The sequence below is a fragment of the Lepus europaeus genome, chromosome 7, assembly GCF_033115175.1.
Source record: "Lepus europaeus isolate LE1 chromosome 7, mLepTim1.pri, whole genome shotgun sequence".
NCBI classification, from domain to species: domain Eukaryota; kingdom Metazoa; phylum Chordata; class Mammalia; order Lagomorpha; family Leporidae; genus Lepus; species Lepus europaeus.
Genome location: NC_084833.1, coordinates 19731100 through 19751342, shown reverse-complemented (window position 1 = coordinate 19751342; position 20243 = coordinate 19731100). Strand labels below are relative to the sequence as shown.

General features: G+C 57.3%; 1 protein-coding gene across 1 annotated transcript in view; it reads right to left on the bottom strand.

The window, feature by feature from the left end:
• Nucleotides 1-1359: 1359 nt before the first annotated feature.
• The window catches only part of SYT13 (synaptotagmin 13), a 42834-nt gene continuing 23950 nt past the window's right edge, over nucleotides 1360-20243 (bottom strand). The window contains exons 2-6 of the mRNA XM_062198022.1: nucleotides 13986-14211; nucleotides 11278-11412; nucleotides 9612-9913; nucleotides 3955-4084; nucleotides 1360-1664 (exon numbers count right to left, since the gene is read on the bottom strand). Of these exons, the coding sequence (XP_062054006.1) occupies nucleotides 1360-1664; nucleotides 3955-4084; nucleotides 9612-9913; nucleotides 11278-11412; nucleotides 13986-14211 (1098 nt within the window). The remainder of the gene's footprint in view (nucleotides 1665-3954; nucleotides 4085-9611; nucleotides 9914-11277; nucleotides 11413-13985; nucleotides 14212-20243) is intronic.

Below are 20243 nucleotides of genomic sequence, written 5' to 3'. Positions count from 1 at the left end.
AGTTTCCTTCTGAAGTGGCTGGAGGCAGAGAAGGGCGGGCAGGTCTGTCTCAGAGGGTCCCGTGGCAATGCTGGTGGCCTTGACACTGGGCACTCAGAATCCAACCCAGCCATCAGTAAGGGTCTTCATCAGACACGGTCTTCCCGAGATGATCAGAGACTGATTTTGAGATAAAACCATAAAGTTCTGGGGCCAGCGCTGTGTTGTAGTGGGTAAAGCCGCTGCCTGCAGTGCCGGCATCCCATATGGGTGCAGGTTCGAGTCCCGGCTGCTCCACTTCCAATCCAGCTCTGTGCTGTGGCCTGGGAAAGCAGTAGAGGATGGCTCAAGTCCTTGGGCCCCTGCACCCACGTGGGAGACCTGGAAGAAACTCCTGGCTCCTGGCTTCGGATCGGCACAGCTCCAGTTGTTGCAGCCATTTCGGGAGTGAACCAGTGGAGGATGGAAGACCTCTCTCTCTCTCTCTCTCTCTTTCTCTCTCTGCCTCTGCCTCTCTGTAACTCTGCCTTACAAATAAATGAATAAATATTTAAAAAAAAACCCATAACATTCTTCAATAAAAAGCACAACATCTGGTCCCAGAGCAGAATCTCAAAGCACAAGTTAAAATCTGAAGAATGAAGATAGTTACATTTTAAAGCTGCACATTTCACATTGATGATGGTCAAAGTGTCCAGCACTGGGACTGGGGCTACCATGTGGTGCTGGAGCCTCGACAAGGCGTACGGCTGGAAACCTTGCTAGAATGTGGGGGAAAGGATTCTCTAAGTGCGGAGCTTCTACCTCTGCATCGGAGCCACCCGGTGCTTGCTAAAACACGCGGGCTCCTGGGCTCGGAGCAGGAGTGCTCACGTGGCATGCCTGCTCAGGGGTGGGGTGGGGCCTCGGGAGCTGCTGGTGATCCTCCCCATACCGGAGCTCGAGAATGGCTGGCCTGACTGTTTGGAGTTTGATAGAGCGCTGGCTAAGGTTTCCTGCCACCCGGACAACCTCAACTTCCGGGAGCTGGCCCAGGAGACTTAGGCCCACGTCACTTTGGAAATGCTTCCTTTTTAAACCCCTCTTTCCCCCTTGCACCTGTGACTCCACAACTGAAGCTTTCCCCGCACCTGGCCGACGCCCACCTGCAACACCTGCTCAGTGCCTTTCTCAGGGACACCCCGACATCCTGGCTGCACCCTCCAACCCTGCCAGGCTTCTGTTTTAGAGGCGGGAATGGGATGCCTGGGGAGTCGGGCCCTGGCCTTTGCCTGTCCCTGTCTCTGTCTTCCGGGTGTCAGAATGAGGAAGGGGCACGGACAGACAGGAGACTGCAGAATACGGGGTGGTGCCGGAGCTGGGAGGCGGGCGGGCGGCCGGCTACAGGTGCAGCTGGTGCCACATGGCGATCTGCCGGCGCGGGTTTTTCAGCATCTCCTCCCAGTGGCTGCGCTCGGAGCCCGAGGCGTGCAGGCCCAGGCTGCAGTGGCCGAGCGCACAGCTCTGCCCCTCCTCGTCCTGACCCAGCACCTCCAGCTCCACGCTGGAGGCCCGCAGCAGGTCATCCGGCAGCTCGAACATGATCATCTCGTTCCATACGGGGTTGATCTTGTGCTTGGCCCGTTTCGTCTGCTTCTTCTTCAGCTTCTGAGCCTGGTGCTTCAAAGTCACCTTGACCGAGACATCTGGGGAGGAAGGGAAGGAGAAATGAGGCAGAGAGAAAGGCCAAGAGTGACTTCTGTCTGCTCTCTGGGTCCCCACTGGACGGCACCGGGCCATGTGTCGTCCAACAATTAAGTGCCTGCCCCAAGGCGGGGCTGGCCTGCACGGGAGGATACGGTGGAAGTCACATGCCAGAGAACCCACACTCCAGTGCAGGAAATGGACAGTACCCAGCCAGAATCCCTTATCCCAAATGCTTGGGACCAGAAGTGTTTGGGGTTTGGGATGTTTTCAGATTTGGGGATCATGTTGCATATCTGTCGTGGGGTACCTTGGGCGCGGCACCCGAGTCTGAACACAGGAATCGCTCCTGTTCAGATACACCTTACGCAATAGGCTGGTGGTGATGCCATGCAGTATTTTTAATCATTTTGCACACAAAGCAAAGTTTCGTGATGCGAAAGAATCTGCCTGTGCTGCCATATCAGCGTGCCAAGAGCTTTGGGGTTTGGAGTCTTCCGATGTCCCCATTGGGGTCAAGGATGCTCAGCCTATCTCATAATCTGTAAGATGTGTCGCTGGATGGGGCACGGCCGAGGGCTGCCGGGGAGCCACCTCTGCCATGAGCCCTTTCCAGTGACTTCACACCTCCAGGTCAAAGCAGGTGCACAAACAGCTTAGGGCTCCTGCGGCTTGGCAACTCAGCCCAGGAAACAAAGCCACCTCCATTTGTTCCTCCCCTCAACTCTCCCTCCCAGCATCTTTGTCTACTATTAAAACAGCAGTCCCCCACCCCCACCCCAGTACCCGCGCTGTGTCTGGGTGGCTTAAGCCGCCACCTGTGACTCTGACATCCCATGTGAGCACCAGTCTCAGTCGCAGCCGCTCCACTTCTGATCCGGCTCCCTGCTAGTGTGCCCGGGAAAGCAGCAGAGGATGGCCCAAGCCCTTCAGCCCCTGCACCCATGTTGGAGACCCAGATGGTCTTCAGCCTGGTCCAACCTCAGCTGTTTCAGCCATTTGGAGAGTGAACAGTGGTGAACGGCTGGTCGGCTGGTTTCCTCTCATGTGTACTTCTGTCAAACTTGACTTGAGAACCCTAACTTCACGGGGTGTAGACAGACTGCCTGGGTTCCCTGGGCACAGAGCTGACCCCACCCCCTGCCCTGGAAACCCACACGCGTGTCCCCAGAGGCATTTTCACAACACAGCACAAGCCTTGGGACCTAATTACTGTTTCATTAGTTAAGGTTCCCCCAGCTAATGTGCGAGTCATTGTGACCTCCTATTGATGGCTATAATTACCATCCCTGGTGATTCATTTATTTCAAGAGAGGTCGTGGAGAGACAAAGCACTGTGCTATCATTGTCCCCGGACCTACCAGAAGTGTTGACAAAAGATCAACAGATTTGTTTGCAGGGGGATGCAAAGGGGCCCAGGAACCTGCCAGCCAGGTTCACAGTTCCAACTTCATTCACCCCAAACCTTTTGCTCAGAGATTCCGAATGCAGAAGCAGCAATTTTTCCTTTGTGCAGCTATAAATAGAGATTTATTTATATCCCGCTAGGAGCATTTGACTCCTGGTCCAGGTATTACTCCGCCAGCCCAGGCTGCTTTCCTGGTCTATAAAGGGAAGCCTGTTTCCGTCCCTGGTCCTGGGAGCTGTGCCTGGGGATGCAGACGGAGAGAGCAGGCCTCTGGAACATTCTGGAACATTGCAGAGGGGTTTATTTGGGTATACGGGGCACTGACTCCTGAAGCCTCTGGCCCCGGCTCCCGTGCCCACACACCTTCTGCTGTCACCCACACTCAGCTGCTGTGGGGGTGGCAGTTGGCCAAGGTTGAGAAGAGAAGAGCCTGGTATAGGGGTGGGGAGTGCCGTGGCTGCCAGCCCAACCTCGGGAGGGGAAGGACCTGGGTCTCCTGAGATGGCCCAGTCAGACCTGGGTGATGAAGACAAGATCAAGTTCACCCTCCAGCCCAGGTTGCCCACTCTCTGGCTGTAGTCTGGCCCATGGCTTCCGGTAAGTTCCGGTTAGGGGCTGATGGTTCTCCTGGTAGCTGTCCAAGGTGGTGAGTCCAGGTAGTCCCCACCTGGGTCCTGGGGAATGCGATTGGCCCAGGAGTGAACTGAAACAAGCGTGCCCTTGAAGACTGGTTTGTGGGCTTGGGGTGGGGGACACGGCTAGAGCAGCTCCATGCGTGGAGCACGTGGAGCGTGGTTCGCCTCCCTGCTCGGCTGTCTCCGTTTCCTCCCGGGTGCCGCTCCCTCGCACGCATTCCTTGGCTCCTGCCCCGGCACCTCACTCACCCTTCCCCAGGAGCTCCTTGGACTGGTGAGAGTGCAGGTTCTTGGCTTTGATCAGCACCACCAGGAGGCGGTTGGCAGCCGGGAGGTAGCTGATGGACAGAAGAATCTCTCCGCCCCCTGCAGACGACTCCTGGAACACAAGAGGAGACACAGGAGGCCGCTGCCTCCGGGGTGGCTTCCGGCTTATCCACTGATGCCGAGACTGGGGTGGCACTCGGCATGTACCCAACAGGCACCCTTGAAACCATTCACCCATCAGCGCTGGCTTCTCCACCCTCGCCGATGGGAGCTGGCTACCGAGGAGCTGTCCTCGGTGTCTGCCATCCACTGCGGTCTGCTGGTGGCCACAGGTGACATTTTTCACAGGTCATCTATTTTAATCCAATACGGAAAACAGCGCAAAGAGGTGCCATGCAAGATGGGGCAGGGGCAGAGGGCCGGAAGTCCCCTCCCCCTTCACATCCCACCCCACTTCCTGCCTCCCCCACCGAGCTCCTGGGGTGCTCCAGGGAACCCCAGGTGAGAACCACTGCTTGGCCACCAGGTTCCTGGGGGCGGTGGGGAGCTGTAATTTGTTACTTTGTTTGAGAAGCTAATTCCAGCCCCTGTAGGCTGGGAGAGTGGCTCCTGCGGTCTAATAAAGCAGGCCAGGGGCGGCCAGGGTGGACAGAACTGACGTCAACAAAATGCAGAGTGGAGCACCGGTAGGTAGCGAACCAAGGACTCCTGCTAAGAACTATCTGTGCCGCCACCTCCAGGAAGCATCCAGACATATCTGCCCGCGTGTGCAGCTCGCTGGGGCACCTGCAGGCAAACCCCGACACGGGTCTGTCTGGATGCCAGCACCCACTGAGGCACGCAACCACCCAGAGATTCCTACCAGGCGGTGGGTGCTAGGCTGTATTCCGTGCTCCAGGGAGGGCCGAGAGGGAAGAGAGGGGACTGTGGGAAGGTGTGGCTGAAGGCCATGGCAAGTCCTGCCTTGGGAGCCCAAAGCAGAGGTCCCTCCTTCAAAATCCTGGGGAGGAGGAGGGAGCCGTGTGGCTGCTACCCCAAGAGGGGGAGGGAATCGGGGGAGGGGCATGGAGGGGGTCCCACCAGACGTCACACCTCTCAGTCCTGTCCCCATTTCTCAGCTGTGCAATGAGGAGTTTGAAATCCATGTGCACAACAGGTGTTCGTGGAAATGAAGAAACTGCGCATGGATTTCATCCTTTTTTTTTTTTTTTTGCACCACAATAAAGTGATCTTTGAATTCCATCGTCCACACATTTTTGGAAAGACTCTCATCTAGAGCATCAGGTGGTGTTAAATGCTAGGAAGAAGCTGGCGCCGTGGCTCAGTAGGCTAATCCTCCGCCTTGCGGCACCGGCATACCGGGTTCTAGTCCTGGTCGGGGCACCGATCCTGTCCCGGTTGCCCCTCTTCCAGGCCAGCTCTCTGCTGTGGCCAGGGAGTGCAGTGGAGGATGGCCCAAGTGCTTGGGCCCTGCACCCCATGGGAGACCAGGAGAAGCACCTAGCTCCTGCCATCGGAACAGCGCGGTGCGCCTACCGTGGCGGCCATTGGAGGGTGAACCAACGGCAAAAAGGAAGACCTTTCTCTCTGTCTCCCTCTACTGTCCACTCTGCCTGTCAAAAAAAAATTGCTAGGAAGAAATGCAGCTATCAGGGGACTGGAGGAGAAGGTGCAGGCGGGGAGGCCTCCCTAAAGCTCACACCTTACACTTGCCACGCCCACTGCCAAGACCACAGCTTTGTTCATAACCCAGCACAGACTCCAGAGCCAGACTGCCAGGGCTCCAATCGTGCTGATACTTCCTGTGTGGCCTCAGGCAAGTTACTCAACTTCTCTGGGCCTCCAGCGCCTCCTTGGTAACATGGGAGTAACAGCAGCTCCACCGCACGGGTTGGGTGTGTGTATTTGGTGGCGTGCAGCAGTGTCGTGCACACGTCAAGGGCTGGGAAGCCATGTGCTGTGAGTGGCTCCGTCAGGGAAGTGCAAGCACTCTTTCAGGAGAGCACTGGGTGGGGAGCACTGTTTCCGTGCTCTGGGACCGAGGCGGAGAGGAAGTGTTGGTCAGCCCCTGTACACACACAGCTCACACCCAGGAAAAAAATGTCTCCAACGGACTCTAGGGCTTCACCCAGCCTTAGGTGACTGAGCCTGGTGATCCCAGAGCCTTGGCAGCGACACAAATGATCATTTATTCAATTAATCAACGTTTATTCAACACCTACTATGTGCTGCACACAATCGCATTGTGTGTACACCAGCGTGTCAGCTCCACTAAGGAGCCCATTCACCAGGCATCCCCTGCACCCTGCACACAGTAGGTGCACGATGGCTCACTAGGCCACTTCCAATCGTCCATGGAAAAATGGGATTATGAGATAAGCTTATATCTTGGTGCAAAGGATTTTGAAATCCATACAAAAAACCGTGTGGAAATGCATGTTCTGAAAGAACTGTGGGTGGATCTCAAAGCTCTTAGCACCCAAAAAGGCTGCAATGATTTTTTTAGTTCCATTCTCCATGAACTTTTGGAAGCACCATTGAATCTGTGAAAAGAAAAAAAAGAAAGAAAAAAAGAAAAAGAAAAAAAAAAGGCAAGGCATTCCATTCTGTGCTGACAAGCACCCTAACCGGGCTTCTGGTCATGCTCCCCTTGCGGTGTAGGAAACGCTGCTCTGGGGGACCTGCCTGCCTGGGGTTACAGAGCCAGTGAGTGGCGAAGCTGAGACGTGAAGGGAGGTTCCCACCACGGCCAAGCCCGCATCCTGGATCTTCCTCCATGCCCTAGGCCTCTCACTACACAGCGATTCGTTCCCGGTGCCCAGTGGGGTAGGAGTACAGCAGTGACTCAAAGTTACCTCTTTGGGGTGCACAAATGGCCCGTGCTGCAGCCGCACAACCATCAGCTTTGGGCTCTCCGAGAACTGGAGGGAGAAGCCTGCACCTGGGAGCCCCTGTGGGACCACCCACCTGTGCACAGGGCGAGGCCCCAGCCCCTGCGCCCTTAGCACTGCCGCTTTAAAAACCTAACAGCCAAGATCTTCCTGTCTCCCTGGTGTCCCCACCTTCCCTCTCCCTCTGAGCTTCTCTATGAATCATTCAAGGCTGCACTCTCTGTGGGTCGTAGCTGTGGCCCCTGGTGACGCACAAGCCACTTTTGGCTGCACATGCCACTTGTGAATGAGTGGCTTCCGGTGGGCTGGAGACACTGCTGCCACCTCTGTTATCTCATTCTTGCCCAGACCAAAAAAACAAAACAAAACAAAACAAAAAAAAAACACCTGGCTGCTGTATTGCAGGCTCCACCTCCCTGGTACAAATCAGCCTGCACCCCCACCTGGGCGAGGAAGGAGCTCCCTGGCCTGGCCAGGTCTCCTGTCACTCTCCTGTCACTGTGCACTCAGAATGTCACCTCCGACTTGTGACTCCACGCCACCCTCTGCAATGGCTCACACAGGTGAGTCCAGGCCGAGGTGAGAGGACATGGGTGGAGCAGGTGCAGCACAGCTAATATGATGACTGCTAGGAGGCACGAGCCAGGTTGGCCTGGCTTTGTCATTGCCACGGTCAGGGCTTGAGCTGTTGGCATGGGGCCCAGGACACTGTAGAAGCTGGGCAAGGTGCTGGATTGAATCGATGGTTTCTGCTTATATCGGGACAGGGTGGTAGCAGGAGAGGTGGCCAGATTTCAGCCCTTTGAGGGCTGCATCAAGGCCTCAAAACATCAAAGTGGGGGCCTGTGCACCTGCAGAGGAAGCTGCCTTACAAGCTTAGTAAACCCACGTGTCAGGTCCTTCTCCCCAGGGCGCTACCTGTGATTCTGCACCTGTCACAAACCACACACTAACAAGAGAAGAGAGCCTGTTCTGGAACAGTCTGGTGCCGTCGCAGAGCACCTGTGACTTTGCTGTCAGTATTCCCCCAGCTGAGCTCAGTGGTGTCCTGGCTGGGGGACCCTGTGAGGCGGCCCGAGCTGCTGGGAGTCTCAGCTCCCCGACTGTAAATGGAATAGCCCCAGGTCTCTCTCGCCTGGCTGACGTGGGAGGTGCTGTGACTTGCGGGTGGTTTGTACCCCAGTGGTTCATGTGCTGGAAGCCGGGGTCCCCAGGGTGGCGGGGTGGAGGAGGGTCCTGGAACTTCCCTGGGAAGGGATCAGTGCTGGTTTCTCGGGGTGACTCACTTCTGGGCTGAGTGGATTCTTACTAAGCGAGGCCACCTCATGCTCTTGGCTCTTTCCTTTCCTGCTGCGATGTAGCCAAGAGGGCCTCACCAGAAGCTGAACCTATGAACCTGCCCCATCTTAGACCTCCAGCCTCCAAGCCCCTTTGCTTTATAAAGTACCCAGCCTCTGGCACGGACCAGGATGGCAGGTGAGTGGAAGAACTCACTGTACAGTTCTGAGCATAGCCTCCCGTTGTGAGTGCACGAAGCCCTGTCCTGACTTGAATCTTTTCCTCCATCACAGGGGGTGGGACCAGTCAGCTTTCCCAATCTGTGGGAAGGCACCTGACTTCCTTAAAGGAAAAGGTTTATTGAGCTCATGGTTTTGGAGGTTCAAGTTCAAGGTCGAGTGGCCCCCTTGGTTTGGCTCCTGGCGAGGGTGGTGGATAGCAATGGCAGAGAGCATGTGGAAGAGCCCATGTAAACAGCAGGAGTGGCTGGGCCCAAACTCGGACTTTTACAAACAACCCTCTGGTGATAGCTCTAGGCGAGGACCCACTGCTGAGGTCACTCCCTCTGTGACTCACACTGGGTCTCCCTCCTATAGATTCCAGGCCTGCGGGGACATCCACACAGGCTTTTCTGGAAGAGCCAGGGAACGAGGCTTCACCTCCAGATAAGGCGCTGTCAGGCTGGCCGGAAGACTCTGCAGCAGCCTAAGTGACCACATGGTCACCGTCTCGAAGCCCTGGCCTTCCCTAACCCATGCTGCTCTGGCCTGGGCGTGGCAACAGGTTGCTCTCCAGGAAGCCCCTCCCCAAAGAGTATAGCAGCTCAGCACACCCTCTTCCTGTTGTGGCCTCCCCAGCAGCAGAAGGACCGCGATCCTCCAGGCCTCGTGACAGCAGACACCACCAGGCTCCGGGCCTGTCCCAGCTGCGGCTGCTCCAGCACAGACACCACTGTGGACTGGGCCTTCCAGAACTGTTCCCCCCAGCCCTTTAGTGGGGCGCCTCTCCAATGGCTCAGGATTCGACATGTGCGAGACATCGTCATTGGCATCGTTTGCCTGTGCCAGTTGACCGCCCTGGGCTGGACATTCTCTGAGCAGGAGGCTCTGCTTTTCCTCTGTGCTCACCTTCTCTGCAGGGCCTGGCATCCAGCAGGTGCACACAGGACAACTGGGTTGAGCTGGGGTCACATGGTCTTAGCACCAGAGCCAAGAGACACACAGGGCATCAGGCTTTGTACCGTGGCAGGGCAGTCACCCCACGGCAAGCTAGACCCCACATAGGAGCAGACACCATGAATGCCAGACCCTGAGAACTGACTGCCCCAGCCCCCTGCTCTCTTCCTTCCACTCCCCAGGAGGGAGGGGTTCTGAAGCTCACCCTGGCCCAGAGCTGCTGGAAGGAAGCCCGTTCTGCCAGTCCCTGCCCCGCTCACACGTGAAACCCGTCCTGGCGGAGAGGGAACCCTACCTTGGTGGAAGTTTTCAGCTCACCCCACTGGGCAGCCCCTAGAGGCACGGACGCCCCGTCCAGGCCCAGGCGGAGCTCCCCGGCCACGCTGTGGCGGGAGAAGCGGTCGCAGGTCCTGAGCGTCAGCGTCAGGGTGGCTGTGGGGAGCTCCTCCTCCAGCAGCGGGAGCGCCAGACCCTCCTCCCACGTGGTATGCAGCTGCCGCTTCTTCAGGGCCGTCTGGGCCTCCACGGAGCCCGTCCTGTTGGCCACACTGCCCTGGACGTAGCAGTCACAGCCTCCGTCGTGGTCGCTGGTCACTGCTGCAGGCAAGGACAAAGCAGCACACACTGGCACTCCCTGAGGACAGGGGGAGGGGCGACACCTGCTCCTGCTTAGGGCTGCAGAGCGATGGACGTCCAATGGACCCCAAGGCTGACCTCCCTGGGAGACCCTGAGAATCGGGAGGTCATTGAGGGGCCAGCATCAGCACCCACTGCACTTCCTGGGGGATCGGGGCCGGACTCGGCGCTCCCCAGAGCCCTTGTGATCTCAGCATTCCCCAAGGCGTAGGGCCCATGCCGGGTTCCCAGCATCCCTGCGGAGCCTGTGAGTCACTGATTCTGCATTTTAAATATTTACCACACAACAGCTTGTGATACGGATCACTTGGCCGCTACCCCAAGAGGCGTGCTTTGTATGCTGAACCTGGGTGCTTTGAAAACCGCTCCACAAGGTCGAGTTACCCAGAAACCCACCCTTGTGGTGCCTTTACGGTGGGCTCCTCCATGATCATGGGGGAAGAGAAGCTGAGGAACTGAGGTCGTTGTCCCACAAGAAAGAGCTTTCCACGGAGCCTCACGGGACTTTAGTCCTGGCTCTGCCGCAGGCTGTGGGAGCGATGCTGAACAAGTCATAAGAGTTGTGGGGCCTCAGTTTCCCAATCTGTAAAATGGGACTATTGTGACGATGAACCATCATAAAGCCCGTGAAAGTGCTTAAAAGTGTTACAAGACAATAAAAAAGCAAAGCGGGTCCTCAGGACTGATCTGGCCTGGTCGCTAGCCCTGGTTACTCTGCAAAATCTTTGCTTTGTTTGCTGATGGTAAAGCAAACCGCCCAGGTAGAGAGACCGAGGGCACCCTGACACCCTCAGAGAAACCGGCTCCGTCTTGGAAGGCAGAAACTCTCTGCCTGTTCACAATGTTCTCAGCTTCCGGCACCGAGCCCCGCCTGGGGGCTCCTCGGGCACAGATGGCCATGCGTTCACCAAGAACGCATTTCTCTTTGTCCTGCACAACCTGCAGGGCCACACTTCCCAGGCTCCTTTGCAGGGAGGTGTGCCACGGGCCTGGGTTGCAGCCAATGGGATATGAGCAGAAGCGAGGCCCAGCAAGGCCAGGTGCAGGCCACAAAGGAACGGCCACACCCTCTCCTTCTCATTCCCCTCCCACCTGCTAGAGACGGACCACAGGGAGACCAGGGGACTAAGGAGCCGCAGAGGGGAGGGGGCTGGGCCTTGGCTCGCAGTGTGGAGGAAGATGTTTACCAACAGGGCGCTTGGTTGGGCTCATGATCAGGGAGCCTGAGCAGGTGTGTTTGGGGCTCGGCTTGGCCGGTGCTAGTCCAGCCTGCCCCCAGCTGCCCGTACAGCTGCCAACCCCAGGGGGCTCAGACAGAGCAGTACCTTCCAGGCGCGTCACGAACAGCTCGGCCTTCTGCCGGTCGTAGTCCAGGCAATAGTGGAGTTTGGGGGCCTGGTTCCAGCTGGCCGCCTTCTCCGGGTTCCAGGTCTCGGTGACGCATACGTCCTCCACCACGCCTGCAACAGGGGCAGAGCCACGGCTGCCACACCCCTCTCCCATCTCTGCCGCCTGGGCCACTACCCCAACCCCAAGGCCACTACCCACACGTGGTGGCCACGGCCACATCGGAGTAACACCAGCGGCCACGGGCACTGCATTTCAAGGGGTCACAGTGGCCCAGCAGTGGACACACCGGCTTTGTTGTTGGCATGGGAGCTGGCAACCTCGGACAAGTTACTTGACTTCTTGGAACCTCAGGCTGTCTTTATGATGGGCGTGACAACAGTGTCTCTCTCCTGGTCACTGCGGGCTATGAAACAAAGCCAAGAATGTCCTCAGCCCAGAGCCTGGCCAAAGTGGGCGTTCCCTAAGGGAGATGGACCCTTCACGGCCCCGTCGTCTCCAGCTCCACCCCTCGCAGAGAACATGGTCCCTGTATCCTGGGGTCAGCAGGTGGAGAGGATCGTAGAAGAACAAGTCACGAGAGGATGCTGGGACCAGGTCGGGGGTAGTGCACTTTGAGTTGAGTGCGTGTGCAATGAGTATTTGCTGAGAGCAGTAATGAGCTTATCTTTAACTCAGACGTCTCTAAAAGCGATCTCGCTCCCTCTGCCCCTGGCTCAGACGGCAGCCCGCCCTCTGAAAGACGCTCGTCAGTCAGAGACAGCGTTAAGAGCCGAACACACCCTGCAGCTGCGGCAGACGCCACTTTTAGCAAACTGGAATTCAAATGTCTGATTCTCAGAGCTAATTGCGGGGGTAGAAATCGAGAGGACTGCTCAACTTCGAAATGGTTCCTTCTGAAGTTTCCGCAAGCGTGCAAAATGTCCCTTGTGAATCTCTGGGATGTGGCTGATGTAATAAAGCAAGACCCGTGGGGCTCCCCCAGGCACCGGCGGGGCCAGCGTGGGCAGCTCCGAGACAGCCTCGGCCCTCGGCATCAAGACCAAGCCCCGGCAGGGCGTCTGCACGGCAGCGAAGACGCCCGTGCCTCGTGTTGGCTGGGGTGCTAGGTTCGAGTCCTGGCTCTGTTTTCTTTCCAGTTCCTGTCAATGTGCCCCCGGGGGGCAGCCAATGTGGTCTCAAGTGGTTGAGTCCCTGCCGCCCACATGAGAGACCTGGGTTGTGTTCCTGGCGGCTCCTGGCTTTGGTCTAGCCCAGCCCGGGCTGTTATAACACATTTAGGAATGATCCACTGCTCCGGGGGAACAGGTCTGCTCCCGATCCTGCCTTCATGCAAGCTTTGAGACGTCGGAGCTCCCTGGGAGGGGCACCCTGCCATCAGGATGGTGATGGCCACCCCCAAGGGTCCTCATATCACTCATTCCCACCCAACCTTACGCTCTCAAGTATTAAGCGGGTCTCCTTCTAAAATTTATTTTTATCTATTTTTTGAGAAGTAGAGAGACACACAGAGAGAGAACACTCCCATCCACTGGTTCACGCCCCACATTCCCACAACAGCTGAGGCTGGGCCAGGCCAAAGCCAGGAGCCAGGGCTGCAATCCAGGTCTTGCACTGGGTGGCAGGGACCCGACTCCTTGAGCCAGCATTGGCAGGGTCGGCAAGGCCAGGAAGCGGCAGTTGGAAGCCGAGGCAGTGACTGAACCCAGGCGCACCACCACGAGAGCCAGGGTTCACTGCCAGGCTGCCTGCTAGGTGGGCTTATTTTCAATGTGTTTGAAATGCGGATGGGCGGGTGGACCTGGGGGCTAATGCCCAGCCAGGAGTGCTCCACACCATCTATTCTTCAAATGCAGGGTAATCAGCGTGGTTCTGGGCTGGGGCGGGCCGGGGACATCTGTTCCCTGGCCAGGGTGCCTCCAGTGAACCCAGGCAGGAAGACTCACTAAGACCACAGTCAATGTCAAAGCCATTAGGTTTCTTATTCCACTGCCTCCCTTGCCAAACACACAGAACCAAACCCCAGCCATGCCACAGTCCATCTCCCTGCCTCGATGCTTCGCCCCTAGGAAGCTCACCCATTCCTTTGCATGAGGGACCAGGTCTCTGCTTCTCATACCTACCCCAGGACCCAGCACCAGCTGTGTACATGTAGAAAAATAGGGTCGCACTCAGGATATAGAAGCTCTTGGAAAGGAGAATGGAAATAAGAATAGGTTTTGGCTATGCCCTCTAGACCAGGCCCTGAGTTAAGCGTTTCCTGTGCATTATTTTATTTGTATTTTGCAGCGACCCTGTCCGGAAGGTGGCGGGAGGGATCTCATTTTATCAATGTGGAAACCAAGGCCAAGTGACTCCCGCCACTCGGCCAGTGGATAAGAGAGTTGAGAATTACACCCACAGCCCTGAAGCCCGATGTGTTCACTGTGACTGTAGGACACACACAGGACATGACAGGGACTCCCTGGTTCCCTGTGGGCAGCTGGGAGCGTCAGGGAGGAGCAGCGTGTAGCCCGTGACGGGAATACAGGACAGGAACCCCAAGGCCCTGGACCGCCTGCTCGTCCAGGGTCAAACGCCACAACCAGGGGCTCCTGGACAGCTCCCAGCATCCTCCGGGGCAGTGCCGCCCCCACCCCCAGCCCCGTGTGCTACCCAGGGAGAACGCACGGCAGGAGACACCTACCATTCTGGGGAAGGATGAACAGCTCCTCCGTGACCTGCCGCTTGAGACGGCTGTCGTGCGGGGCCTGGGGGCTGGCAGGTGCAGCTGGCTCCTCTGTGGTCCTCAGCGTGTAGTCGGCATAGTTGATGACCTCTGGAGCGGTCACATTTGGCCTGGGGCCGTAGATGTCTGGGAACTTGAGGAGGGCTCGGGGCTGGACGGGCTCCGTGGACTTTTTCACGTTGAACTGCAAAGACAAGTTTCCTCTGATTGGTGCCCGGGGACCTCCTGCCTGGGGCTCACTCACAGGAAGGGAGAAGCCGGGACCAGCAGAACCCACAATGTGGGAGTCTCAGGGGACCCATGGCAGGGGGGGTGCACTGCTCCTCCAGCCGTTCCTCCAGCCACGGGCGCACCTGTCTCCCGGCTATGCCCACACCTATCGCACTAGTCCTCTTTCTACCGATCTCAGCGCCCCAGAACCATCACCCTCTCATTCTTCCCTTGCTCTACCCCCCTCCCCACCCTCCTGCTTGTCAAGCCATAAGGAAGTGGAGCTGCAGAAGAAAGAGAGGTGGCATCTGCCAAATTTGCCCCCAGCAAGCACTGAGCCCCCGCCTACTTGAAGGATTCAAAGTGACATAACAGGGGCCTGTATTGTGGCTCAGCAGCTTGAGTGGCCACCTGCGACGCCAGTATCTCATACTGGAGCGCCAGTTCGAGTCCCAGCTGCTCTGCTTCCAATCTAGTTCCTACTGGTGCACCTGGGGAGGCAGCAGAAGGTGGCTCAAGTACTAGCAGCCCTGCCACTCATGTGGGAGACCCGGATGGAGTTCCTGGCTCCTGGCTTCAGCCAGCTTCAGCTCTTGCCCATGTCTGGGGAGCGAACCAACAGATTTCCATCTGTTGGAAGATCTCCCCTTCTTTGTCACTTTGCCCAGATAGATAAATAAAAGAAATTAAAAAAAAAAAAACCCACAAAGTTACACTAACAGGCAGCAGTCCCAGGCCCTGTGAAACTGGGAATTGTTGATGGGAATTGGTGACTGGGTCTAGAGCTTGAATCTTGGCTCCCCAGGTGGGTGGCCACCAGACGACCCTGAGGTCAAGGCAAACACAGACGATGGCAGAGAATCTCACTGAACCTCCCACCCCTCCCCTCTCTGTGACAGGAGCCAAGAGGCTGGTAGGGGTCAAGGCTCTCTCCCCAGTGGCAGGTGTGACCCAGGGGCGGGCAGCCTGGGGTGGGCGTGGTCCGGAGGGGGTGGGGCTGGCCCTGTTTTGTAGCTTGCACTCCTGACATCTGCACCAGGATGGATCCTGGGTGTTCCTGCCCTTTGCTGAGACAGGCTGGACCTGGTGGCAGGGCCAATCCTTTATTACCCAGGCCCTGGACAAATGTGTGGGTGTGCACAAGAAGGCACAGCTGAGCCTCAGGGCACAAAAGCGGGAACCAGCCTCTCCCACTCCTGCAGCCAGACACCACCTAGTTACTGCCCCTGCACTGCCACGCGTACTTTTTTTTTTTAAAGATTTATTTTATGTATTTGAAAGGTAGAGAGACAGAGAGAGAGGGAGAGGTCCTCCATCTGTTGGTTCATTCCCCAAATGGCCACAAAGGCCAGTGTTGGTTCAGGTGGAAGGCAAGAGCCTGGAACTCCATCTGGGTCTCCCACGTGGGTGGTAGCAGTGGGTGGTACTTGGGCGTCTCCCACTGCCTTCGCAGGTGCACCAGCTGGAACCTGAGCAGTGCTCCAGGATGGGCGGCCGGCATTGCAAGTGGTGGCTTCACCTGCTGTGCCGCCACTGTGTGCATTCTTTAGGATGCCCCAGGTGGTACAGGCCAAGCCTCTCGTATACTAGAGAACCTGAGGCTCCAAGGGGATGAAACTCTTGGAAACTCCGCCCAGCAGACTCTAAGGCAAACCAAGCCCAGCAAGGACCTGCCCCATTCTGCTCACCACCGCGTGTGCTGGAGCAAGCGGCCCTCATGGCAGTCCTAGCCCAGGCAGCAACTTTTGCCCACCAGCTCTTGCCCACCAGCAACTTTTGCCATTACCTTGTTAGACCCTGGGACTGAGTTGCACGATTTGTAAAGTGAGGGTCCCACTCCCACCTGTACCCCCATGGAGCATGTCAGTGGGCATCAAGGGGCCTGGTTTCCAGTTCTGACCCTACCTCTGGGGCTGGGTGACTTGGGTGAACTTTTTGGACTATCCCTTCAAGTTACAGGTGCACCTCGGGCTTATCCCGCTCTGCATTCTGAGCTGCAGTGCGGGGGGAGACCCCGTGCTATATGTTCAGCCACCTGTGGGCTAGAGAGACCATCACCCATAGAAGCAACTCACTCCTACTGAGCAGTGCCACAGGCTGGCCGTGCAGTGGGTGGCAGGCAGTCCTCGCTCAGGATTGCTGGTGACAGCAGACAAAACACACTCAGAGTGCAACCAGAGGAGTCTGGGAGGCCAGCCGGGGCTTCAGGAAGGAGCCAGGGCCTTGGAGGAAAGGAGGTTTGGAAGGTAAATGGGGTGATGGGGAGAAGGTATGTGTCAGGGCCCGGGGAGGAGACACTCAGAGCAATGACTAGTGTCCTCCACAAGTCACGTCCACCCTCAGTATCTCATCTAAGTCAGTGCAACATTCCTTATTCTATTGTACAATGTGGGAACTGAGGCACGGAGCTCAAGGTCTCACAACTGGTGCACAGCACGGACAGTGGAGCCTGCAGCTACTTCGACTTCAACTCCACATCAGCTCCATTGCTGCTGGTATCAGACACTGGATCCTAAGTGACAGTCACCACACGCCGGGGTCAGCTCCCTCCTGCTCATCTCTCAGAGGCTGCTGGGCACAGGTTGGGTTCCCAGTTTGATCCGACGTGGTCGATGTTGCCAGCTCAATGGGGAAAGCATCTCTGGGCTCTGTTCTGAGTGAGCTTCGCCCTGCGTGGCCTCAAATCATCAGGGAGCCCCGGCGCTGCACTCCTCCCTCGCAAGGGCTCTCAGCGTGTGCGTCCCTGAGGACTTGGGAGCTGTCTCAGGTCCTTACAACGCACCCCTGCAGTAACCGCGCGGCTCTTTTAGGTTGTCCCCACTCCTTCTTCCCTCTGCCATCCATACTCATCACCGGGGCTGGATAGGATCCACCCTGCTCCTGGCTCCCTGGGACAGGTGGTGTGTGTGTGTGTGTGCGTGCGTGTGCGTGTGTGTGTGTGTGCGTCTGGTCTGATCCTACCAGTCTGAGGCTTTATCTCCGTGACTGTTTCTGGCCCAGGGATTGCCCCGCCCCCCGTCACGGACTGGAGTCCCACGGTGGCAGGAGAAGTCCTCTCTCCCCTGGACAGGAAGTGCGTGGCTCTGTCTGGTGACTGCAGAGCGAGTCAGCCTGAAGACAAAGCCGAGCAAACGGACAGCTTTGTGGAGAGACACACACACCTGCATCCCTTGGTGATGTCATGGAGGCGGTGAGCGGACCAGCCCCGGACCCTGCCCTGCCTCTGCCTGCCAGGCCCCACGAGCTGTCTTTTTGCTGATGGTTGACACTGCCTTGAAGTGGGTGCCTTTGTGCCCTGCAGTCGAGAACATTCCACACGGGCGCTCTGCACCCTAACAAGCGTCCTTGGAGACCGTGACCCAGGTGCAGAGGAACTCAGCCAAAAGCACCCCCGGCCCCTGTTCATCCTCGGGCTGCCTTGTCTGTGTGGCAAATGATGTACAGCCCATGGCCAGGCAGAGAGCAGAGCCTGATGACAGCTGCGGGAGTCTCTCCTAGAGGCAAAAGCATCGCTGATTTCCCATTGCGTCCTCCTATAAAATCTTATTTATTGCATTTCAAAAGCCCCGTCTGCCACATCTTTCAAAGGCATCTATGTTTCCGCTTAAATAACTGAAACAGGAAGCAGAAAAGAGGCTTGGGAGTGTAGGCAGGGAGCCAGGGAGAGGCTTAGGTAGCTGGGGGGGGGGGGGGGGGAACCGCCTGGCGGAAAGCAGGTGCTCGGGGAAGCAGGGTCCTGAAGAAAGACCTGCGTTCAGGCCTCACACCGTGGCTGGAGCAGCGACAGCGCTTGTCGGCACACCCTGTCTGCAGGTCAGGAGAGAGGGCCTGGGAGACGTGGATGCAGGCTGAGTCGGGCGGGATTTCCTGTGCTCAGCGCGGTCACCCAGCTGGACGGGAGGATGCACCCTCAGCCGCGCATCTGACACCCTGCCGTCCCTCCCTGGCCTCCTCCAGCCTCCCCATCTCCAGGACTTTTGGTCACTTGCTCCGTCCAGTGTGGGCAACTCTGCATGGACCCACTTCATGGAGGCACAGCCCCAGGGGACCTTGAGCTGTGCCCTGGGGCTTTCCTCTGTTGCTGCGATGTGAGACACAGGGACACTGTCAGAGATACAGAGAAGGGCAGAGAGAGAGAGAGAGAGAGAGAGAGAGATCTTCCATCTGCTTGTTCACTCCTCAAATGGCTGCAGCAGCTGGGATCGGGCCAGGCTGAAAGCAGGAGCCAGGAGCTTCTTACGGGTCTCCCACATGGGTGCAGGGGCCCAAGGACTTGGGCCATCCTCTAATGCTTTCCCTGGTCATTAGCAGGGAAGTGGATTGGAAGTGGGGCCCATATGGGATGCCAGTACTGCAGGTGGCACCTTTACCCACTACACCGCAGCACTAGCCCCAGAAAACAGGTATTTGAGGGGATATTTGTGCACCCACATTCCCAGCAGCATTATTTACAATAGCTACAGGGTGGATGCAACCCGAGTGTCCAGCCACAGATGCCTGGATAAGCAAGCTGGTGTAGGGATGGGATGGAATAGTCTTCAGCCTTCAGGAGGAAAGTTGTGACACCTGCTACCACATGGGTGAACTTGGAGGACACGATGCTAAGCACAGTAAGCTGGTCACAGAAGGACGAGCGCGGTGAGACCCGGCCTCCAGGAGCCCCTTGAGGGGTCGGAGTCCTGGAGACAGGCAGCAGGACGCCAGAGGCTCAGGAAGCGTGGGGAGTCGCGTGTGGGTGCAGGGCTTTGGCTGTGCAAGAGGAAGTGAGTTCTTTTTTTTTTTTTTTTTTTTTGGCAGGCAGAGTGGATAGTGAGAGAGAGAGACAGAGAGAAAGGTCTTCCTTTGCCGTTGGTTCACCCTCCAATGGCCGCCGCGGCCGGCGCGCTGCGGCCGGCGCACCACGCTGATCCGAAGGCAGGAGCCAGGTGCTCATCCTGGTCTCCCATGGGGTTCAGGGCCCAAGCACTTGGGCCATCCTCCACTGCACTCCCTGGCCACAGCAGAGAGCTGGCCTGGAAGAGGGGCAACCGGGACAGGATCGGTGCCCCGACCGGAACTAGAACCCGGTGTGCCGGCGCCGCAAGGCGGAGGATTAGCCTAGTGAGCCGCGGCGCCGGCCGGAAGTGAGTTCTAAAGATGGGAGCTGGGCAACTGAGTGCATTTAATACCCCTGAACCAAACACTTAAAACATGGTTGAGATGGCAACTATCGTGTTCTGTGGATTTACCAAAATTAAAAAAAAAGATTGGGGGGAAGGCACCAGCCACCAGCATGTCCATGGGCGGAACTTGACCTTGCGAGCAGGAAGCCAGAAAGGCGTTCTCCCTCCTCCTCATCACTCTTTCTGACTGTGTCCGCAGCTCCCTTTTGGAAGTCATCCTGGACGCACAGTGGCTCCGTGGTGGTTCCGGACCCGCCCTGGGCTTGCCCCGCCTCCTCCTGGCCTCGGCCCCACCCCCTCCCCCGGCTCCTGCTTCCACCTGAGAAGGCACAGAAACCTTGGACTCTGCTTGGCCCGATTAAGGCTAAGACAGATGCCGAGGGTGGGGGGAGGAGGCTGGACATTCATTTAACGAACAAATATTTATTGCGTCTGTCTTCAGGCCCTGTCCCGTGTGTGTGTTAGAAACGCAGGCGTGAACAAAACAGATGCTGTCCTTTCCCCCACAGAGTTTATGTTGGGCAAACAGAAATGAATTCCATAGTTAATGATCTGTAAACACACGTGTAACCTTATTAGAGAAGCCGGGTGACACGATTAATTTGTCACCTACAGGCCATTTATTAATTTTGGGTGTCAAGCTGGGACTTCCCCCCAAAGTGGCACTGCAGTGCCTAAGAAGTCACCGGTGTGGGAAGCAGACCTGGTGGCCAAAGGAGCCAGCTTTGCCCCTTGCACTTGAACTTAAGGAAAAGGGCAGAGAGGACAGGGCTGGGTATTGCGTACCCAGGTGATGCCACACAGGGCCGAGGCGGCTTCTGGGTCTGGAGACAGCTGTGGCCCT